A 22174-nucleotide genomic window follows, 5' to 3' on the forward strand; every position below is an offset into this window, starting at 1 on the left:
AAATTATATATAATTTCCTTCATAAACAAGAAATCCACACAGAAGTTCATAAAGTAGTATTCTATATTGGAAGAATCTTCCTGAAATTTTTCATCCTATGTCACATTAATTCACCATGAGGAGAATATTAACTGATGAATTAATACAAAGAGGCAAGTACATGCTTTTGATCCAATTGGATTTACATGCAACTTATTATGACAAATGCAAAATTTTATGTAGTTAAATCTATGATTTTTTCCAGTGCTGCTGCTTGTCAGTGATTGTCACGTGTTTCAGGGTTCACACGTCCTGACAGACAGTTTATTAATTTTAATAGTTAAGGAGATAGATGACATTTCCTGTTGAATCTGTGAATTCTTCTGGAATGAATTTATAGCCCTCTTCTACCCTTCCAGCCAAAGGTCATTCCAAATGCTATATGTGGAATTTGTCTGAAGGGTAAGGAGTCCAACAAGAAAGGAAAACCTGAAGCTCTTATACATTGCTCCCAGTGTGACAACAGTGGTGAGTATCTACATACACTAAGTGGATTCCTAAGGGAATTTGACAGATCTGTTTGTGGACATATTTAGTGTACTCCATGTGTAGCAAGAGTTCAGTTGCCCTTTCTGTCCTTTGTTACAACCCCATGTCTCTTTTGTGTTCTCTGTGCTCGCACACTCGGTGCACTGTGGGATCTCACCAGGAGGTGAGCTAAGCTTCATGTTTGGTAAAAGCAAACAGTCTAACTAATTCTAAATTTCATTTCAGGCATAAAAGTAATAATACTGGTTTTCATCTAGGCCACCCTTCTTGCCTTGATATGACCCCGGAGCTTGTTGCTATGATTAAGACTTACCCTTGGCAGTGTATGGAGTGTAAAACATGCATTATATGTGGGCAGCCTCACCATGAAGAAGAAATGATGTTCTGTGATGTATGTGACCGTGGTTATCACACTTTTTGTGTGGGGCTTGATGCTATCCCTTCAGGTAACAGAGTTCCCTTGCTCCCTTCCCACTTCCTCTGAGTCCTGGACTCACTCTGAGAATTAATACACACACTGTTTTTGAAAGAATAGTTTAAAACAAGAGTGAAGGGGAAGAAACACTGTAGGAAAGCATTCACACTACAGGACTTTTTTACTAAGCTTTATTTCTGTATATTTGGTTGTGCACAGTTAAACCTGGCAATTCCTGTGTAGGAAATGTAATTGGCTTTTACAGCGTAATCCAAACAGGCTCAGAACTTTTTTTTCTATATCCACGGAATACTGAGAATAATTACCTCTTTTCATTGAAGAAACCTGTAAAAGAAACTGTATTGCTGCATATTGCTGGAGTATAGCTTTCACATTAATTGTGCTGTTTTAGCTTCTAAATGAAATAGTTGTCACAATTTAATATTTGTAAATATCTCTTTAAACCCTTTCATTCCTTTTTTTATTCTTAAACATCAAAACTGCAACAGAAGAACCTCCATGGTAGGCACACAAGCCAGTAGCTTTAAATTACTTAAATTGCTTCTATCATGTGGTCAACTCAGGGCAGTAGAAAGAAAATAACACTGGTACTGTTGCTTTACATGTAATTTTAAGTCCATAGTAAGATCATGAATACATATTCAGCGGCAGTGACTCCACTGCAGTGACATTGTACTGCCCCATTTTGGGAAGCCATGGAGTTAGCTGTCACTTTTGTACAGGTTCTGTGACTGATTTCACTTTGAGGCTGACCTAAGAATATAATCAAAATAGATTACATGTCTACAAAACTACAAAATTACCAAAGCAGCCTTTGATTCCAGCTATTGTAACATAAACAGTTAAATGCTTCGCCAACTGCCATTCATTTCTGTTCTGGGTAACTTCACAACTTGAACTGTAGTCATTCACCTGAAAATATGAACGGCAAACTTAAGCATTGTTTGTAAAGCTCTTACCTAACTACCACCTCCTTGGCAGTGCTGGCACTTCCTGAGGTCCATGAAGATTGGTGTAGCCAGTGGTTACACATAATGTAGTCTGCAAGGGAGTGTGAATTGCATATGCTGCTTTGTAGAAAAGATGCTCAATTTTAAAAGCATTGGTTGTTCACATTAAAGGAAGTACTGCAAATCAATAAGCACCTAAGAATGGTGAAGGGCTGCCTAAACAGATGAGAGAGTAACAAACCTAGTTTCCCAATAATTGATAACTTTCTTTTCTTAGGTCGCTGGATTTGTGATTGTTGTCAGAAAGACCCTCCTGTACCCAGAAGAGGAGGAAGAAGGGGGAAAAACAGCAAGGAGGGCTAAAAAAGCCCTAAAAACTTGCTGTCCAAAACTTAACTGCACAAATTAAAGTGATACTCTGGTGCTATTTAATCAACCACTCTATAAGAGGAGCAATACCACTTTTTTTTTTTTTTTTTTCCTTTTTATTAAATAAACTTTGTCTATATATTGATTTTTTTGTGATACAAGTCACTAATGTCCTGTCAGGTGTTGAGAGAGGCAAGCCAAATTTCCACTCAGAAAAGTCTTTCAGTAATGAAATTTAAATTATACGTGCATTTGTATAAAATTATAGTAACATACTTGTTTATTTCAGTGCATTCATCAGTAAGCTCTGTAAAAAGAAAATTACAGAGCAATTTATATGTACTTTATTTGCATAGCAACTGGTTATTCTGACAGACTCAGCCAAAGCAAAAAGTATTCCTGTTAGGAAGAGTGGGCATGAGATGACCTTCTAACAATGTACTGCAAATCCCTTTCAGCAGAAATTTTCCTTGCAAGCTGATGATTTATATATATGTGCTTGGAAAAAAACCAAAAAACAATCACAAAAAGCTATCAAGGGAAGTGTAAGAAAGCACCTCTCAAGTTTGAGATACCTAAGTGCTGTGTTGTTTGTAATGGGAGACGAAAATGTCATATTGATGAGCAGCAACAACTGAAGGCTCCCTCTCCCTGCAGTAATAGCAAAGAAGCAACATGCACTTGATTCAGGTCATGGATTTGTAGTGGTGATGAGTGACTGGACCAACCTCTGTTTGACAGGTGGCTGATGTGATGTAGAGCACACACAGTCAAAATACAGAACATCTATTCCCTTAGGTGATTATTTTCTCCTTCCTTCACCCTAAGCTCCCTCAACTTCATGAATACGCTCAAACACGCTGCTGACCAGTTTTACTGGAGATGCTTGCTCAGAAAAGAAGCGGGTTTTATTTTTAAATATGCTCTAAATTGAGAGGGGGACTGAAGTGCAGTAGTTTTTTCATTTTTCTTTATAAAAAACAATAGAAAATACTGAATTGGAATTGATTTTCCTAAGCACCTATTTTAAGTGAATTTAACAAGATCCAAACTATACATTCATTTTTAAGCCCTGATCTCTGAAGAGCACTGCAAATACTGTGCTGGCTGTTCATTTTACATATTGGGAAAGGTTTACAATAAAAAATTAAGTATGGCTTTTTCTCCCCACTTCCTTTCTGGTTTAGGAAATGTAACCTGAATATTTCTTCAGGAAACATAGTGAGTATTAAATATTACAGCAAGTCATTCATACCAATTTCACAGGATGAAGTGTTATTTAAGTCCAGTGTATATCAATTTAAAAAAGGATTTCAAGTATTAATTTCAAAATCCCAATAAGTATCGTCCAGAAAACAGACTCCTCATCCTGTGATTCATCTTCTGTAGACTGGGAATATTTCTGGTTTGCCTCCATCTCCTCAGGGTTGTAAGAAGCCTCGCCAAATGGGTACTGTACAACTGTTCGATCATAGTACACCTTCATTTCAAACTCACTCTCCAGGTGAGAGGGATGGCCGTAAATCCCTATTCCCACAGGGCGGCGGAAGTGTGCAGGCACATGGACGATGTCCTGGCCACAAGTTACAGACTGTAACTCGTACTCGTCAAAGCTGGGGTGAAGTGTCACATCAGACACGTACAAGTCTGCGTCACCTTTTAAACTCCGCATCTGAAGAACGATCTTTCCCTCGTGATTTAGTCTCAAATAGCTGTAGTTTCCTGCTCCAATCTGACCTTGGACAACATGAAGAAGAATCCACTCCTCTGGTATGTCCTCTTCCTCAAAGGCATTTACCACAAACAGTACTTGAGCTGTCACAAATACTGTCAAGATGCTTCTCCAGTGTGTTGCCATGGTCTTCAGTTGTATTTGGATTCTTCCCGTGTCCTGTGTGCTACCTTATGAATACAAAACACAATTGAGATTTTAGTATATTCCCTTCTTGGAAGTAATCTATTTTTTTGTTTTAATTTGGTAATTCTTATAAATCCACTCTAGTCCATACAAAGTTAACTTGTTAAGTTTGTTAACTTGTATTTTTTAATAGTCACAGAAAAAAATGTTAAGATTCAGAATTTTTGTCAGAATAAAATGGCTTAAGTTTCCAAAAGTTAAACAGAAATGAATCAAACCAGTGTTTTTTCAACAGAATTGACACTTTAAGTTTCATTCTATCTGCATGCATGCCAAACTTGATAGATACCCAGAAGGGATGAAACCCAATCATGATTTTAGCTTCACTTCAAAAAAACCCAAAAAGCAGCTGAGGAAAGGAAGGGTTTTGCATGCTTGAAAATGCTTAGCTTTCTATGAGGTACTTAGGGCATCCTATTTGTTCTCCTAACCTCATCCTCTCATCTCAACTTCAAAACACAGTAAAGGTGCAAATCTGTGGATGTGGACTTGAAGCAGTAGGCATTCCAACTTGCACTGGTATGGAGTTAGAAATAAAAACAAGTTATCTAATGAAGTAATACATTAATTTATAATCCTGATGTATGGCTTGTTTCTCGGATCAAATTTAGGCACATTTTCCCTGAAAAAAAAAAAAAGCATTTACTTTCAAGTAGGTTTTGTTACAGTACACGCTGTAACAAAAAACGCTCAGCTCTTTACAGCACTTGCATACAAAAGATAAGGCTGAAGGTACTGGGACAAGGGGAAGCTGGAAAGGACTGCTGCAAGATCAACGCTCTTAACAGCCTATTCCCTCCTTGCTGCACTCTCCCAGTCGGGCAGCCTGAACGTGCCTGCCACACTCCAGCCCTCTGAACAGCTGCACTAAGTCTCTGTGTGCAAAGCAGCAACTTCCAAACCTTGCTAAAGGCTTGCAAAGTATAGAGCTGACTGAATTTAACATGCAAATCACAGGAGCCACAAGCCTGAACACCTTCAGGTTTAAGAGGAAGATTGCCATCCCCTCATCCCTTCAATAAGGACACTACAATTATCTGAAACCAGGAAGCTGCCTGTAACTTGTTTTGTACCCTAGCTAGTATCAAAACAAACTGCATTGCTTCCACTGGGATGTCACTTAAACGTTAGAAGTTCTACAACTGAACGGATCCAGGGGAGAAAAAAAGAGAAAAAAATGCCCAACTGTTTCTGTAGTTCGATGTTTTCCGCCCCAGAGGCCTCTCTACTGCAAGGCCACAATTCTGCAAAGACAGCGTAATAGAACGAGGTGCAGCATTCGCTGAACCTGCTAGACTGACAGAACTCCCTCAACAGCCACAGGATAAAACAGTCTTTTGTCTCGCCCGTATCAGAAAGCTGACTCTCTGTCACTTGCACATCGAAGTAGTGATGAAAAACGCGATCGGAGCCACAGAAGGAGCTCCACATCTGACCAGAAATTAATTAAAGTTATCTAGGAAAGAACTAAAACGTCCTGGCGCCGGCGGTGCGCTCGAGAGGAGAAGCGCTTCCAAGAGACCTTGGACAGAGCCACGAACGAGCGGCTCTGCCCGCCCCGGCTCGCCCCCGCCTCCCCGCGGGCGGGACCCCCGCGGGGGGCGGCCGCAGCTCGGGGGGGACGCGGGAGGCTCCGCGCCGCTCCCTCCGGACGGCCCCGACGGGCCCGGCGTCACCCCGCCGGCCGGGGGCTGGGGCACAGCTCACCTCCGACCTGCCGCGCGGCTCCGGCTCCGGCGAGGCCGCAGCCACGGCGAGGAAGAGCAGCGGGGACTCCGCGGACGTGCGGCAGCGCAGCGCGGCCGGGGCGCCGCGGCAAAGCCCCTCCCCGGGGCGGGCCGCGGGGCGGCCGAGAGGAGGTCGGCGCCGAGGAGCCGGCCCGCAGGGCGGGACGCCGCTCCCCCTGCTCGCTGCGGCCGGCCGAGCCCGGGCCGCGGCGGCGCGGGGGGGAAGTCGCTGGGGGCGGGTGGAGGCGCCGCGCCGCCCCCGAACGCTGCCGCTACCGCCGGGCCCGGCCCGCCCCGGGCACGGCCGCGCCCCCGGTATCGCGAGAGCGCGCGGCGGGCGGGCTGAGGGAGGACCCGGGGAGGGCGGGGAGGCACCGATGCCGGAACGCGGAATGGTAAACTGCGTGAAGCGTATTTCAACACAGAAGCCTAAAATTAGAGAAACAGTCCTTCAGCTGCTCTGAGATTAGATGTAAGATGTTTGCTGGAGGATAGGTGTCCCTCCGTGGGTTAGTGGCATTTTATTTGACTGTCAGCATAAACCTGACCTAAGATCACAGAAGGGAAAAGTAGTATGACAGAGAGAAGAAAAAAACCCAACACTGTTTTTTAATACCCATAGATTTCAACAATTACTTTGACTTGGCTGAGCTGCTTAAAATCATAAGTAAGAGTAAAAAAAAATAAATCTGCATGCCGTGCATTGTGTTCTAAGAGATTCAAGAGAGCCTGTGTATGTTCCCCAAGGGCCCTGTGCTAACGGAACTGATGTTCTATCTTCAAAGCCCTCTAATTTCATAAACCTATGTAACTTGTTCTCTTCATTCCTAGCTCAAACAAGCTGGCTACACAAGATTGCCAAGTTCTGATAGATACTGATAAATTTTAGCTTTTTTTTGAAACCAGTTTTGGTTTTTGAAACCAGTATAAAGACTTTATTCTGCTTAAAACTTCAAAATATTAAAGTTGCTAGACCTCATTTTTAAAGTTATTCTTATGATTGAGTATTGAGTCCACTACAGATACACTGTTGGACACAAAAGCATGATATGATAAGGAACTGTTAATTCTAGCAGTCTTTCATTTTCCACATAGATGTTAATTTCACTGGAGGTGCTTGAGTGGGTCCAGAGAAGGGCAATGAAGCTGGTGAAGGTCTGGAGCATGTATCCTGTAGGGAGCAGCTGAGGGAGCTGAGGTTGTTTACCCTGGAGAAGAGGAGGCTCAGGAGACCTTATCACTCTCTACAAGCATGTGAAAGGAGGGTGTAGCCAGGGGTTGGTCTTTTTTCCAAGGCTACAAATGGCCAGACAAGAGGAAGTACCCTTAAAGTGTGCCATGGAAGGTGCAGGTTGGACACTAGGAAAAATTCTTCACAGAAAGGGTGACTAGGCACTGGAATGTGCTGCCCAGGGAGGTGGTGGAGTCACTGTCCCTGGAGGTGAGTAAGGATTTAGTTGACATGGTGGTGTTCAGTCATAGGTTGGAGTAAATAATTTCATAAGTCTTTTCCAACCTAATTGATTCTGTGATTTGAGATAGGTGGATACCAGGGGTGTGGGAATTTGTGGAGCCAAGGTCTTTCAGCATCGTGTTGCATAGAAACAGGGCATTGCCAGAGGTGTTTTATGGGGGTGTGCTGAGGTATAAAATTCTCCCAACACACTTACATGTCAATATTCATCAGTCAAGAAATCAGTCCAAGATCTCTGATACTTCTTTGGATTGCTACTAGTTCCTTAGTTGTTATGGACAGTAGATTGTTGAAAGTATTGTAGGTACAAACATTGAAAGGTGAAAATAAAGTCAGGTGAAAATTGTAAAGAGTACTGCTAATCTGCCTAGAAGCAGTTACAGAGACACAACATGTTGCAGAACAAGTTCTTTAAGACTCCCAGAGGTTGTTTGTGTGTCAGAGCACCTTTTTTTGCCGTGTCAGCATTTGTTTTTCTTTACCAATGACTAAACTGTCATAACACATTCATGACTGTACCACTCATGAAAATTATCACCAGCATATTAACAATAAAATTTTCTCTAGTATTCCCAGCCATGAGTCACAATTCAGAAAAGCAGTGCATGTGCAGTTCACTGAGTTGCCTCTGTGTAGCTGGTTCTCAATACAGTGGATTTATAAAAATTTACATGCACACACAAAAGGGAATTTTGACTGGTACTTTCTCCAGGTGAAACTAACAAACACAGGGAGACTACATTGTCAGTGACAATATGTATCAGATGCTTATATAGGCCAAAAATGCTTGTAGTATTAATTACAGACAGGCACAATAAAGATAATTCCTATAGAAAGTATCTGTTTGGAAAGCAATTGTGGTTGCTATTGACTGTTCTGCTTCAAAATGGTTGAAGTTGATCAAAACCTTGATCATAAAATCATAACTTGGGTTGAAAGGAACTTCTGGACTATTCCTGTCCACCTTCCTGCTCAAAACAGTTCTAATTAAATTGGGTTACTCAGGGCCATGTCCATTTGATTCCTGGACAACACGAGATATAGATATCCACAACCTCTCTTCAGAAACATGTTCTGATATTCAACCACTGTCATGATATTTAAAAAAAAATAAATACTGATTCGGTATAACCCTAATTGAGTTTTTCCAGGATCTAGTTTATCACTGAGTGTCTCTGGGAAAAGTCTCTCTGTCTTTCCTGCATCCTCTAATTATGTAGTTGTAAGCAGCAGTAGTCTCAGCTGTCTCTTCTCCAGGCTGAAGAGACCCAGCTCTCTCAGCCTCTCTGTGTACATCATTTTCTCCAGCTCCCTGACCATCTTTCTTGCTCTCTACTAGAATTGCTCCAGTATGTCAGGACCTTTCTTGTACCAAAAGTCCCAAAACTAGACACAGCACTTCAGGTGTGGCCTTACAGGTGCCAAATAGAGGAGGATCACTCCCACAACTTGCTGGCTACTCTTTATTACTGGTACATCCCAGCATGCAGTTGGCAGCCTCTCTTGCAAGGCCACCGTGGTAGCTCATATTCAGCTCGTCCAGCAGGATGTCTGGATCCTTTTCTGGGGAGCCCCTTCCCAGGGAGCCATCCTTCAGCATTTCATCTTGCATGGAGTTACTCTGTGCCAGATGTGGGATTCCACTTACTCTTGTTGGACTCCATGAAATTCTCATCAGCCTGTTTCTGACTGCTCTCCCCAGTTTGCCATCATCCACAAACTTGGGGAAAGTAGAAGGTTTGTTTCTTGATGATGTTGCTTCATGTTCTGTTCTGTCTGTGTTGTGTTGTCTGCATCACAAAATCACAGATGGTTTGGGTTGGAAAGTGCACTTAGCAATCACTTGGTCTAACCCCCCTCCTGTGGGCAGGGAGTCCTAGTAGACCAGGCTGCTCAAAGCATCATCCGTCCTGGCCTTGAACACTTCCAGCAGCACGGCATCTACAGCTTCTCTGGGCATCCTGTTCCAGTGCCTCACCACACACATTGTAAAAAATATGCTCCCTCTGTCCAATCCAAATGAACCCCTTCTTAGTTTAATGTCTCTTGTCCTGACACTAAAGGCCTTGGTAAAAAATATCTGTCTTTATATGCTTTCTTTATGTATTCACAGGGTACTATAAGGTGTCCCTGGGGCCTTCTCTTTTCCAGGTTGAAAAAGTTCCACCTGAATTTGAGGAAGAACTGTGCAGGCGACCAGATTGGTTGTGGATTGCCCAGAGAGGTTGTGGATTCTCTCCCAAGATATGTATGTGGGGATATTCAAGAACTGTCTGGATGCAATCCTGCGCCATGTACTTTAAGATGACCCTGCTTGAGCAGGGAGGTTAAATCAGATGACTCCCTGTGCTCCCTTCCAGCCTGACCCATTCTGACTGTGATTCTGTGAAGAACACCAGATCTCTTCCCCTGTCTTTACAGGAGAGATGTTCACTTCTGTTCCTAAGGTCTCACCTCGATAGGTTCCTGTCTGTGTCCTGCTGGTGTCCCCGGTGCAGGGCACAGTGCTCCAGCTGCCATCTCACGAGTGGGGCACGGGTGGGGCGCTCCTGGACCTTCTGGCCATGCTGCTTTCTGTGCAGCCCAGGACATCGCTGTGGAGAGCCAGGAAGCAGCCCCGGGCGGCTCTGGCCGGTGGCGGGGCCCGTTGCCCAGCTGAAGGGACGGCGGCTGCTGCCGTGGGCCCGCCGCGCTCCTCGGGCGAGCGAGGGCGGTCCTGCCCGGCCTCCCGTCAGCGGCGGCGCTGCCCTGGTTACGGGCCGGGGCCGGGGCCGGGGCCGGGGCTCTTCGCCTCCCAGCGGGAGGGAGCCCCGAGCGGGGCCGAGAGCCCTCGGCCCCCGCGGTCAGGACGCAGCCGGCGGGGGAAGGAGGCCCTGGTGGTCCGGCTCCGCCGCGGGGCCGTTCGCAGCCGCAGGATGGAGGGCGCCGGGGCCCGCTGCGCCTGTGGAGGAGGCCGTGATCCTGAGGTTGTCTGCGAAAAACACTTGTTTAAAGGCAGACTGCCAGAGCCCCTCTTTCAGCTGGCGTGCAGTCACAACCACTGTGCTTTCCCTGTGAGTCGCAATGAGTTGTGCGTCTGGAACACAGCCACTGCTCAGGTAAAGCTAGAATAGAGCTCTTCATAGGCTGCTGCTTTAAATTAATTTATAAATGAAATATTTGAAGGTAATGTAGAAGTGTCAGGTTTCTCTTCAATGCTGGAAAGGTACTAGCATTTGTTAAGAACTTTTTTATTGTGATATGAATAAACTAAGCTTTTGTGGGGGGTTGGCCCTGGCTGGCAGATAAAGCACTAAACTAAAGCCAAAGCTTTACCCATTCTCCTGCTGACTGCTCCCCAGCAGGGTAGGGGAGAGGGAATTCCCATAGGATGGGAAAAAGTGAGAAGACAAGGGTAGAGATAAAGGTAGTTTAATGAGTGAAGAAAAGAGAAAGAAAAAAGCTATACCAAAGCAGTCACCACCCCCTACAACCAGACTAATCCCAGTAAGGCTTTGAGCAACAGCCACCTTAAAGTCAATGTCCCAGGCCCTCAACACCTTGTTGCACCCAATACCCCAGTTCTATTGCTGAGCATAGCATCGTATGGTAGGGAATATCCCTTTGCCAGTTCAGCAAACTGAAATATTTGTTCCAGATGTGTCCCCTCCCAACCTCTTATGCACCTTCAGCCTACTATTAGGATGGGAAAACTGAGAAAAAGTGGGAAAAAAGAGAAGGCCTCAATGCTGTGCAAACAGTATTTGGCAACAGCCAAAACATTGCTGTGTTATCATGACTGTTTTTGTCACAAAATCCAAAGCCATGCAAGCTGCTGTGAAAAAGTTAACTCCCTCCCACCCAAACAGCTACATTGTAGTTTAGATGTTTTGAAGCTGTAGATAAAAATCATTTTGTTAATTTCATGTCCATTATCCATTTGTAGTTTCATTATTCATAATCTTTGTTTGAAATTATTCATTTAACTCTTCTTTATCTACATTTGTCAGCCATTATATTTGTCAGGCCACCATGACTCAGTTTCTGCATTGTCATTTGGAAATAAAATCAATCCGCTTCTTGTCTGCTCTGCCTCTCATGAACGTGTGATAGTGTGGAATCTTGATGAATGTACACAGAAAGTGCAAGAAGGTATTGTTTATATAATATATATGTGTCATATGTATAAACAAAGAAGTGATGCAAAGGCAGCCAGTCGCCACCAATCACTCAGACCAGTGTCCAGCCAGTTTCTGAGCAACAGCCACCCTGGAAGGCCACCCCAACACCTCCTTTTCTCCACTGGTTCTTGTATAACAAGATTGTTATTTCTGAGAAGCACGCCTCAGCCGCTTAGATTCAGCAGCATGGACAGCCATATTAATTCTGCGTTTCTCTCCTGCTCTTCTTCGGCAGTGCCGGGTTGAGCCAGGCCGGCAGCACAGCCAGTCCTGTCATTGTCACAGCCGCCGGCCCCGGGCGGCAGCGGCCCCGCGGCGATGCTGAGCGGGGTCGGGAGCTGGCCGAGGTGCTGTGCGGGATCCAGAGCCTGCCGGCAACCTCGGGGCAAACACAGACACACACTGCAAGAGGCAGTGGCGTTCTGCCACTGTGGAATAAAATAGACAGAATAAAAACTCATCATAGCAGTACTGCATAATTAAACATGCAACGGCAAAATACTTCATTTTCGGGAATACTTGTGGAACTAGTGTTTTCTATCCTGCTTTGCCTCTCCTGTCTCTGGAACATTGTTTTCATCTGTGAAACGTGTGAGAGACCAATACAAGTATCTGATTTGGGAGATGAGTGCATGACCCTCTATCCTGACCACCATTTTGGTTTGGAGCCTCAGCCAATGGCATTAGAATTTAATATCAACCTCTCTGTAAGCGTAAATTAACTGGAAAGTAGAAGAATAATGAAAAAAAGCAAAAAAAAATAAAAGAAAAAAAGAGCAAGATTCCCAGAGTCATGATTCACTGGATTCCCAGTGGCAGTTTGTCCCCTTTTGGTGTCAGTATTTAAAATTGCATGGCATTGTCCCACACTATTAAAAGTTTCCTCCTTGTCACCTATAGTTAGAGATTTGCTGATGACTTAATGTGAAGGAGTTCTCTTGTACTCAGCTCCACTTTGACTGTGCAAATCTATATAATATGAAGACTAATGTTGTAAAGAAAAGTTTAACAGTATCAGTGCTTTTTATAAAAAAAAAAAAGCCAGTATTAAATTTTAATCCATGCAAGACTAACAGAGAATGAATCAAAGGGTGCTTCAGGAACTGGGAATAAAATGGGACTATGAATTTGGAGATAGGAATAGAAGATAGAAGATAAGAACAGAAAGTAGCAGAGACGTAAAGAGTATGTGTAGTTTTGATACAAAGGCATTTGGCATACAGATTGTCTGCTGCTTGATTTTTTATTTTTCTCTCCATCTACAGGCTCTTCAGCAGATGCCATAGAGTCTTTGTCTCCACAGACTCTCCTCTGCACATTCTTGGCATGTTTTCTCATATTATTTCTTATAAATGGTGTCAAAGTAATTAAGGAGTTCTTTGTGTGACCTTGACCTGTTAATCAATTGTAAAAAGATTCCACAGCAGCTAATATGAGAGCCTGAAAGGACACCTGTAGTTGTGCTTGCATTCTAGATAATCTGTTTCCTATGAAATCCTAAAATTTAATGATGTATCCAAACCATCCTCACATCATTAAAGGCAGCATAATAAAATAGGGATCAGCAGAAACCAAGCTGCTTGAACCAGTAAGATGACCAAAATGAAATCATGAGGACAGGATAGAAACATGACCTGTTCTCAGAGCTAGCCTCTATTTAGTGGTGCACTTTCTCTTTCAGAATTTTCCCACAGAAAAATTAAAACCAGAGAAGTAAAATCCTCTTTACTTTTTGGCTGAGTGACTGGCATATTCTCCCAGAAGTATTTTTCAAAGCTGTGTTTTGCTGGGCTTCAGTTAGGATTTCTCACTTCCAAAATGAACGTGGCACTAGTAGGTTCCATGGGCACATCACCCTACTCCAAAAATCCATTCCCTGACAATCTTCAGTGGAATCAAGAAAGCATGATTTGATGGGAATTATTAATATCATAAAGAGTGCCAAGTCATGTCTAGGCAACAGGGCAGATGGAGGAATTCTAGTGTCCATAGTTCTAGGCTTTTCTTTCCAGTACCCTGGTGTATTTAAACAGTGTATTTTTCTGTACATATTCCTGGCAGAAACTGAAACAACTTTGTCGCTAGTAAAGTTTGCACAGTTTGCTATGTAAAGTTTCTAAGAATCTCATTGCATCAGATTTTTATATTTCATTGAGTCTCATTAACAATACAATTGTTGCAGGGTTTACACCTCGAGGAATTGTTATAGGAACTCTTTTGGGAATGGTGCTTCATATAAGATTTAGTCCAGATGATCAACAAGTGGCAGTATGCGCTGGAAATCAGATCTACATGTTAAGTGCAAAGGTGAGATAGCATTCTTTGTAGCCATGGTACTGGTATTTTGCTTATTCACTTTCAAATAAAATTATGATACAGAAATGTTAGTAAAATTAAGCAAAAACATTAATTTTGCATCATAAAATAAATAGGAACTGGTGCTTGATAATGCAACATATATCAGATAGAAGACTAGGTTTCAACAGTTGAAATGAAATAGTATCTCAATAACTTAGAAGTAGAAAATATTCTTAGGTCATCTGAAAAACTATTCTTGTATCATTTAGTCAGAAGAAGGAAAAAAAATGTGTAGTGGCTTTGGCAACAGGATGGTATACAGGGCTTCAGTTTCAATAAGAAAAATCTTACTGAGTTATACTTTGAAAACAAATCTGACAATGCTTAGTAAGTGTTATTAATTATTAAAGCACTTAATTGTAAATTTTATGTTGAAATCTATTCTGTTTTTATTTTTGACTTGATTAATCACAGAATGAAGTTATACTAGCTGAATTGGATGGACACCTGGCTCCAGTGACTGCTGCTGAGTTTTGCACATGGGAGAAAAGTATGCTCATATCAGTGTCAGAAGACAGAACCTTTAAGGCAAGGAAACTGTAGAGATGAACTTAAAAAAGAATAATTTAGTGAATCTTAAGTATTCTTATTTATTCCCCTTTATTCCCCTTCAAATATGCTCTGAAGATTAAGTAAAAAATATCTTTGACTTTATGAAGATAAGGACATTTTTCTTTGAATTGCTTTGGAAATTATAGCAAATATTAATTACTCTTTTTTTAAAGAAAAATGCATGTTTTGTATATTCAAAACTTTCCACATTCAAGTATTAACTTCAGTGATTATTATCATCTGGGAAATAAAAATAAAATATTTTGATCAGTTTGACTGTAACTGAAAAGTTTCAGGTATACTGAGGTGAAGGAAAACATTTCCCTTTGAATCTGCTGATACTGTTCTGAATTTTCCCTTTTGGGATTATTGGACTGGGTTACTGTATGCAGTGTACCCATTCACTCTTTTCTTTCTTGTGTATGCCTTTTCATAAATTTAGCTAAAATCACTGAGATCAGCCTAAGCAAAGATACTTTGTGTTTCCATATCATGTGACTTTTCCCCTTTTTCACCAGTGATGCTTATCAGTTGGACAAAACCCTTCATAGATGGAAGCAGGTGCTGGAAAAAAATTCTCCTAAGAACATCACAATGCCTGCATTTCTTTGTTTTCACCATGTGATGGCTGTTAAAAAGTTGTGTTTTCCATAAATATCTAAGTAGATATCTATTTTTATATCTTTTTATCTTTTTTGTTTATTTATTTTTTTAATCCAAAGGTGTGGGACTATTCTACCAGCCAGTTAATATATCAGTCAGGAATAATAGCAGGTAATTTTTCTATTTTTAAATGTAATTTTTAATAACAAAACCCTCCTGTCTCTAAATAATAATCTATGATTATTATAGAAGTTTTGGGTTGATTTAGTAGAAATAATTCTCATAGACAAGGTAGCAGTAAACATATTATCCTTTAAAGCCAACAGTAAATAGTTTTTCCTTTCAAGTCTGCTTCCCAGTGGATAGTTTTAGTGTACTTTCATAAACAAGTCTGCAAACTATGCCACAGCAGTTTGGGTGGCAGGGTGCAGGAAACCACTACCATGGCAGCTTAGGTGGCAGGCAGAAAAATGCAAATGGAAAGCCCTCAGCAGCACAAGGGCTGAGGCACACAAAGCTCTGTGCAACCATGAGAACTGCAGTAAAGGCTTTTCTCCCCTGTGTATATAAACAGGAAGAATCAATTTTGGACTATGTATTTTAATTAAATATCTGATTTGTGTCTACTCTAGAAATGCTTTTATCTTTCTTTCTTGAGCAGCATTTCCTTTGCTAAGTCTGCTAATCGATGAAGAAAGCAAACAAATTATCACTGGATGTGCTGAGGGACAGGTAAGAATTGTTAGTTAAACTCAGTCTCTATGTCAAAAGTCAACTATTACTGATGCTTCTGTCTATAATAAAAGTACACAAGCTACCTAAATTTTTTGAATTGTTAAAAGAGTTATTTTAGTAAGCATAATTCACTGCTTCTAATGTAAACCATAAATGGCAAATAAGACCTCTATTACATAACAGAAACTTTTTCCTGAAAACACTGAGAGGCTATAAATATATCTGTTTTAAAAGAAAAACGGTGAAAAATAGGATTCTCCTATTTTGGCCAAAATAAGAAATGCATGACAATTAAATGGAAGAGGCTATGATTTCAGCATGTGGGAATTCTAATAAAAATGTGGTAAATGTGAATATCTGTTTCACCTCTTCTTTAATGGTAAGAATATATTTGTGTGATAGCTTACAGATGTTTTTCCTCAGTGTTACTGTTCAGTAATTTTGAAGAAAATGAAAGTCTTAACTGTAGTGGTGTCTAAGCCAAGAAAGGTATAAATGAAATTTTTTCACGTGACCCAGTGAGCAATTACATGCATGTTACCTGTGATTTTTAATTGTGGGAAATAGTCTATAAGTATCTTTTTTCAGAACATATAAACATGTGAGAATTAGATGTACAGTTCAAACTGGTCATTCCTGCTTTTACTAATTTTGAATATATTATCTTTGATTATCCTTAACAGTCTTACAAATACATATAATTGGAGTTCTTGTCTAAGGTGAGATGCCATGTACAAAAGTTCAGTAATTACATCCATCCATGGTTTTAAATATTGTGTCTTTAGTTTGTATTCATGTAGCTTTATATTTAATGCCAAAAAGTTACTCCAATTGATTTTTCTTTTTCTTGCAGCTTTGGATCTTCAGTTTAATCAGTGATCATAATTACCGTTGTGTAGCACATATCAACTTAAAGAAAGAGCAAGAGAAATTCTGTAATAAAGTGTGGAAATCTGGCAAAGAAATAGGTAGCACAGTGCTCCTAGAATGCTGTTAATGGTGTAGTCTTGTTACTGGCTACTGAGTGTGTGCTTTTTTTACCATGAAAATTTAGTATAAGTGATAGACTTAATGAATATTAGAGTGTGGCATGGACTGAAGCTCATATGTAGTTGGGTATTGGTGTGTTTGGAAGGAATTGTGTATGTATGTATGTATGTAATAAATTCCTGGCCAGTGCATTTGTTCATAAAACATTGGATCGTGTGTACTATTAAGTATTTGTTTTTTTATTGAATTAATTGTCCAAGGCCTCAGTGAGAACAGAATGAGTGACTAAAAATTAATCCCATGTCAAAAGGGAGTACTATTTCTCAGTTACCTTTGAAGTTTCTAGGATTCTCTTTATTTTTTTTTCTCTTTTTAATTTTTTTTTTTTTTTTAATCTATACTAGTACTTTCATTATATGATATTTCTTTGGCTGTGATATTTCTATAGTGGTATAACACAGAGTATATATAAGTCTTTACAGACTGCCCTGGTAACCCCAGCAGAGTGATTCCCTGATATCAGACTGGCTTGACAGCTTTTTTTGTTGTGCCTTGTGATGGCCATGAGCAGGTGGCAGCCTTGGTACAATGGGAGGTAATCCTCTCCCTGGTGAGGAGCAGACCCCTGTCCCCTTAGCACTGCTGTGGCTTTCTTGGGGAAAGGGAAATCTGATTTCCCTTGCTTGTTGTATTTCTGGATCAATGACTGCTATATTCTTACCTGCCTAAGTGGTCCAGCTTCCATAATCTTGAAGTCCTAATTTAAGGAAAAAGACTGCTACATTTCTTGTTATTGTTTAAAATCTATAGATCTGACTTTGATGTTTGAAAGACAGTGATGTAATGTCTGTGTCTAATGCTGAATTTGATGCTAGTAGTTCTTGAGTGTGAATTACACATGCAGAATAGATTGGAATCCATTCTGCATGTGCAATTCACATGCATTCCCATTGAAAACCTTGGTAACAGGGAACTGAGGTAGATTTTCATCTTGCTTTTGGAATATGTTGTAACTTTAGTGTCAAGGCAATTTTCAGGCCAAGTGGAAAGATACCCAGAGTATTTAAGGGTTACTGGAATGTGGCTTTCAGTGTCACTTCTTGAGATGAAAGCACCTAAAAGGTGCAAACTCCTTTTCAGTCTGTAAGTAAGGTCTTTGGATTTTGTCTTTTGAAAAAAACACGTGTAATAATGAGGAAAGCTGGCTTTTAGGAAATATGCATCTTTTGAAACAGAAGTTTCTTGAGTGTGGTCTTGTTTTTTTCATGTCCACTACACATTCTCTCTTGAATCCTGTCTGTTTCCCTTGTTTCATAGTTTTTTTGATGGATGGCTTTGTTGACTTTCTTAGGTGAAGGGCAAAGTAATTCCAAGCTTTGCAAAACAGACAGCACAAAACCAGAAGGATCAGTGGAAACATCATTGCCTATCCTCTTAATTGAGCATTGTGACTATTTTGTATGTTTCCATAATGAAGAAAACACGTAAGTCCTTGAAAATAGCACCTTGTATTTGATTCAAATTTATTTCTAGGAGTTCCTATTGATTCTTGGATTATTGGATTTTCACTGTAAATTTTTATGTTTTGAAAAACACTATAGGAAAATCAAATAATGTTTTTAGTGGCATACAAGTTTTGGTGGCCTACTCTTAGGAAGATAAGTACACAAGCTGATAATTAAAACTGGATTTTCTTCTGAAAAATAAGTCCATAAAAATGTCTTTGAGAATATCCATTGTGGAATCTATTGATACTAGCTGATTAGGGAAGATGAGTTAAAAAGTAATTAATAAATCATATTTATTTTGAGTTTGCTTTCCTAAAGAAACATCTGATGCAGCCACTGTGTGACTGTGTCAGTTTGCCTTCCAAATTTAAATAATTTTTGAACTACGTAACCTGCTTCAGTCAAACTTCTGTCAGAGGGACAGATATTTCAGGACATAATGCTTTTACTTATTCCCATGGAATTGGTTAGGCAGGTAGAATTAATCCTTACATTGCATTTCTTTCCTGAAGAGAAGTTTAACCATAGTATCAGGCACCTGGAGATCTGTTCCAACAAGAACTGTCCACAAGAACAACCTGTTTGTGTTGTAATTTATGATTGTCATTTGTAGAAATTTATTAGCCACATCATGTTTTAGAAAACTCTTGTCCTAACCTTTGCTCTGTGGTGGGTTATTCAGATGGAACTGATTAGTCTCTGGTTAGATATATAAACAACTTTTGACAAACAAAGAAGAAAAATATCCAGAGTCCAGGACAATTTTGGTTATCTTTATGTTAAATTTAAGTAATTATTCACAGTTTTTTTCATGATGCCTGCATATTTAGAAGTATCACCATTGAGAGGAATGAAGTGCTGATTTTTAACTTGCACATCTCAGGCATACTTTAATGCAGTGACAGCACTTGAAGGTCAGATGATGAATTATTACAGTCTGTCTTATTGCTTGTATAATACCACTCTCAAAGTGTCAAAACTTTGTCCTCATCACAGCTGTAGGTTTGATTTGAACAGGAGCACGTCTTTAAACATGACAAGTTTTCTGGCGACAAAGATCCATCATGTCCCTATTGAAGTTCTTCCAGGAACTGACTCGTTCAGTTCTATTTCCAGTCTGAATTACTCTCTTTTCATATACTGGTTTTTAGTATGTTTTTTACTCTGATGGTCCAGTGCCAGCCACTATGAAGTTCCCTCCTTGGAGAGTAATGAACAAGTTACCTCTGCGCTTCTGGATAAAATAGTTTGTACCTTGTAGAAGGCATGCTTTGTGTAACATTTTTAACACTTGCTTTTGAAAATTTCTGCAATTCAAGCTCATTTATTTTTCAATCTCCTTTTGGGACATGATTGCCTGAAATGGATCCAAAGTAATAGATTATTTGAAATAATTTTCTGAATTGAGATAACATCACTCCCCCATACCCACCTGTTACTGCTTTGCATTGTACATCTAAGATCTATTTGTTCTTTCAGCTATCACATTTCAGTTGAAGGTTTTGTTCTGCTCATAAACAACCATGACCATTAAATTCTTACTACTAATTTAATTCCATTATATTTTTGCTTGAAATTTTGTGTTTATAATTTTTTTTCTATTTATTTTTTAATAACCATGTGTTGGTTTTAGTGGGTGCTTCTGATTTGTCTGAACAGTTGAGCAATCCCTGATATATTGCTTTTCCTGCCTTCAATGAAAAGCAACAATGAAACATTTTTGGAATACTTCTGTCCAAAATTAGGCATCTCACACTTTCATAAGCTTTTTGACATTGAGCAATCTCATCACAATGGATTTTATTATTGTAAAGTGAGAATGAGTTAAACTTTTTGGATGTATCACTTTATGGTGTTCATAATAGCTTGATAGTAACGCTTCTTTATAAATAATTCAAAGAATTTACAAATTAAACCAATCTGTTACTGCTGTAATGAAAGTAGTGCAAACCACAAATAAAACTATTCATATCACATAAAAATATCACAAACCAGATATGAAACTGTCTATTCCAGTCTGCTTCTTAACATATTTGACTACAAAAATTTGTGGTTTTTTCCCTTTTTCCTTATCCTTACTTCAACTCTTGTGGTCTGATTTTAAAAAATTAAACTAATAAATCTACTGACTCCTATTTGGAAATTTTATTAAATGTTGATATTAATTTTTATTTATTGTGGCATCAAAAAATTTTTAGTTTTTTGGAGACTGACAAGAGTTATTTTATTTCAATTATCTTATGCTTGATAATATATTTCTTCTGTGAGGGTGTTGACTGAATTGTAACCAGTTGGTTTACTCTGTGGTGCTTGCAGAAGCTGGATTTTATTACTCAACTGCAATAGTGCTGCCACCAAGCACAGGCTGAGACAGACATTCCAGACTTGCCTGGGGTTTTTTCCCCTCAATTTTTGCTGGTTTTTCTCTTGTACTTTAATTGTGTAAAAACATACATTGAATTTCACTGCGCTTTGTGTGTTCATATGAGTGGTAAAAGTAAACTACAAGTGGCTTTGCCTCTTGTTTTGAATTTTCTCTTTGTGCGTACCATGCTTTTACAACATCTTACAAACCACAGTAATTTTTGAAGAAAAGTATTTCCTGTGCAGTTTTAGATGTGCTATGAAGCACTTAAATGAAATCAAGGATTGTGTTCTGCTTTTAGTTTTCAAAACTTCACCATTTTTTTTTGAAACTTTAAGCTACAGGTTGGGAAAAAAAAGCTTTGAATTTAATGTATTTTTTTATGTGTGTGCTTTATTGTTGTGGTACTGGGCCTGGGCAATGAGCATTAAAAAAATCCAGCTGCTGTTTGGTGTATGGAAATGAGAAAATCTCCTTTATCCTACTCAGAGATATTTTTCTCCTTGTTTTAACAGATATTCTTCCCAGAATACTTTTTTTTGGATAGGGACTTCTACTGGCTTGTTAATAATTAATCTGGCAAACTTTGAATTAGAAGCTGTTTTATCTTACAGAGGTATGTTTATAAGATATATGATTACACCATTAGGTGATTGTTTTTGTTATCTGACAAAAATAGTGTCAGAATTAGGTTGTGAAATAGCAGAATACAATAGAAACCAAGTGTTTTTGAAAAATGGTTTTTTTTCCCAGTAGTTTTTGTATGTTTTCCTGGCCCTGGTGACTTTTTTCAGAAGATGTATTGGCACTAGATCTGTGTAGCAATTAATTTTTATTCAATTTTGCAGTTCAGAAGTGTTAAATACAAGAAATGTTACTCTACTCCATTATAATTTGAGGGTAAGATAGAAGTATATTCTCTGAAGACAGTGGATTAGGATCATGTCAAATTAGTATGAGTGATTTTTTGTGTGTGTCATAGAGATAGGTTTTTCTTCTGAAATGCAGATATTATTTTATAGCACTGTGTTCTTCTTGGTAAAGATTACAGTGACCTCAGCATTCAGATTGCCAGATCATGTGCATTAACAAGGAAGGCAGCTAATGGAAAGGTGAGTATACACTAAGCATTGCTTTAATAAATGTGATTTATTAAATAAATTTTTAAATTATGCTATTTTCAATAAATATTAATTACACATTTTGCTTTATTTAATGTGAATTACACAGTAATTTCTTTGAAGAGGGTTGATTCTTCATTATGGAATCTGCTAGTTTGAAGCTGTCACAGCTTATATACAGTTTAAAGCGATTAATAAGGAAAAGGTGAATTGTTACAGTGTTCAGGGTGTACCTTGAATATCAAGAATGGCTATTGGAGAAGCAGAGGAAATGTTTTAAGGGAAAAAAAAAAATAAAGATTGTTATACCTTGTTTCTCAAAAAAATGTTAGGATGTGCTATTTCTGAATCCTTCTAAGAGATCTGTCAAAACTATTTGG

General features: G+C 39.6%; 3 protein-coding genes across 15 annotated transcripts in view; 2 read left to right on the forward strand and 1 right to left on the reverse strand.

Annotated features, from left to right (window-relative positions):
- PHF10 (PHD finger protein 10) overlaps positions 1 to 2428 on the forward strand; it is an 18715-nt gene extending 16287 nt beyond the window's left edge. For all 4 annotated transcript variants that reach the window (XM_086877874.1, XM_086877872.1, XM_086877875.1 and 1 more), the window contains 3 exons: positions 399 to 507; positions 786 to 974; positions 2192 to 2428. In XM_086877874.1, the coding sequence (XP_086734000.1) occupies positions 399 to 507; positions 786 to 974; positions 2192 to 2277 (384 nt within the window). In that variant the 3' untranslated portion in view covers positions 2278 to 2428. The remainder of the gene's footprint in view (positions 1 to 398; positions 508 to 785; positions 975 to 2191) is intronic.
- On the reverse strand, positions 1119 to 9945 carry C2H6orf120 (chromosome 2 C6orf120 homolog). 3 transcript variants are annotated; one of them, XM_023923671.2, is made up of 2 exons: positions 9857 to 9945; positions 1119 to 4185 (listed from the first exon to the last, which is right to left on the reverse strand). In XM_023923671.2, exon 2 carries the CDS (start codon positions 4139 to 4141, stop codon positions 3584 to 3586), a length of 558 nt encoding a protein of 185 aa, XP_023779439.1. In that variant the 5' UTR covers positions 4142 to 4185; positions 9857 to 9945; the 3' UTR covers positions 1119 to 3583. The 3 variants fall into 3 exon arrangements, with proteins under 3 accessions (XP_023779439.1, XP_086734003.1, XP_023779440.1); XM_086877877.1 differs by lacking the exon at positions 9857 to 9945 and adding an exon at positions 5909 to 6124; XM_023923672.2 differs by lacking the exon at positions 9857 to 9945 and adding an exon at positions 4633 to 4695.
- WDR27 (WD repeat domain 27) overlaps positions 9870 to 22174 on the forward strand; it is a 102646-nt gene continuing 90341 nt past the window's right edge. For 7 of the 8 annotated variants that reach the window (XR_015283422.1, XM_086877863.1, XM_086877864.1 and 4 more), the window contains exons 1-10: positions 9870 to 10500; positions 11392 to 11533; positions 13745 to 13869; positions 14335 to 14448; positions 15195 to 15246; positions 15737 to 15807; positions 16664 to 16778; positions 18152 to 18284; positions 21189 to 21289; positions 21718 to 21785. Coding sequence is in view for 7 of the 8 variants with exons in the window: in XM_086877863.1 (XP_086733989.1) it covers positions 9967 to 10500; positions 11392 to 11533; positions 13745 to 13869; positions 14335 to 14448; positions 15195 to 15246; positions 15737 to 15807; positions 16664 to 16778; positions 18152 to 18284; positions 21189 to 21289; positions 21718 to 21785 (1455 nt within the window). In the remaining variant the exon portion in view is untranslated. The remainder of the gene's footprint in view (positions 10501 to 11391; positions 11534 to 13744; positions 13870 to 14334; positions 14449 to 15194; positions 15247 to 15736; positions 15808 to 16663; positions 16779 to 18151; positions 18285 to 21188; positions 21290 to 21717; positions 21786 to 22174) is intronic. The other variant, XM_086877870.1, reaches the window with a different exon arrangement.

Source organism: Cyanistes caeruleus, chromosome 2 (assembly GCF_971803275.1).
Source record: "Cyanistes caeruleus chromosome 2, bCyaCae1.hap1.1, whole genome shotgun sequence".
Taxonomy (NCBI): domain Eukaryota; kingdom Metazoa; phylum Chordata; class Aves; order Passeriformes; family Paridae; genus Cyanistes; species Cyanistes caeruleus.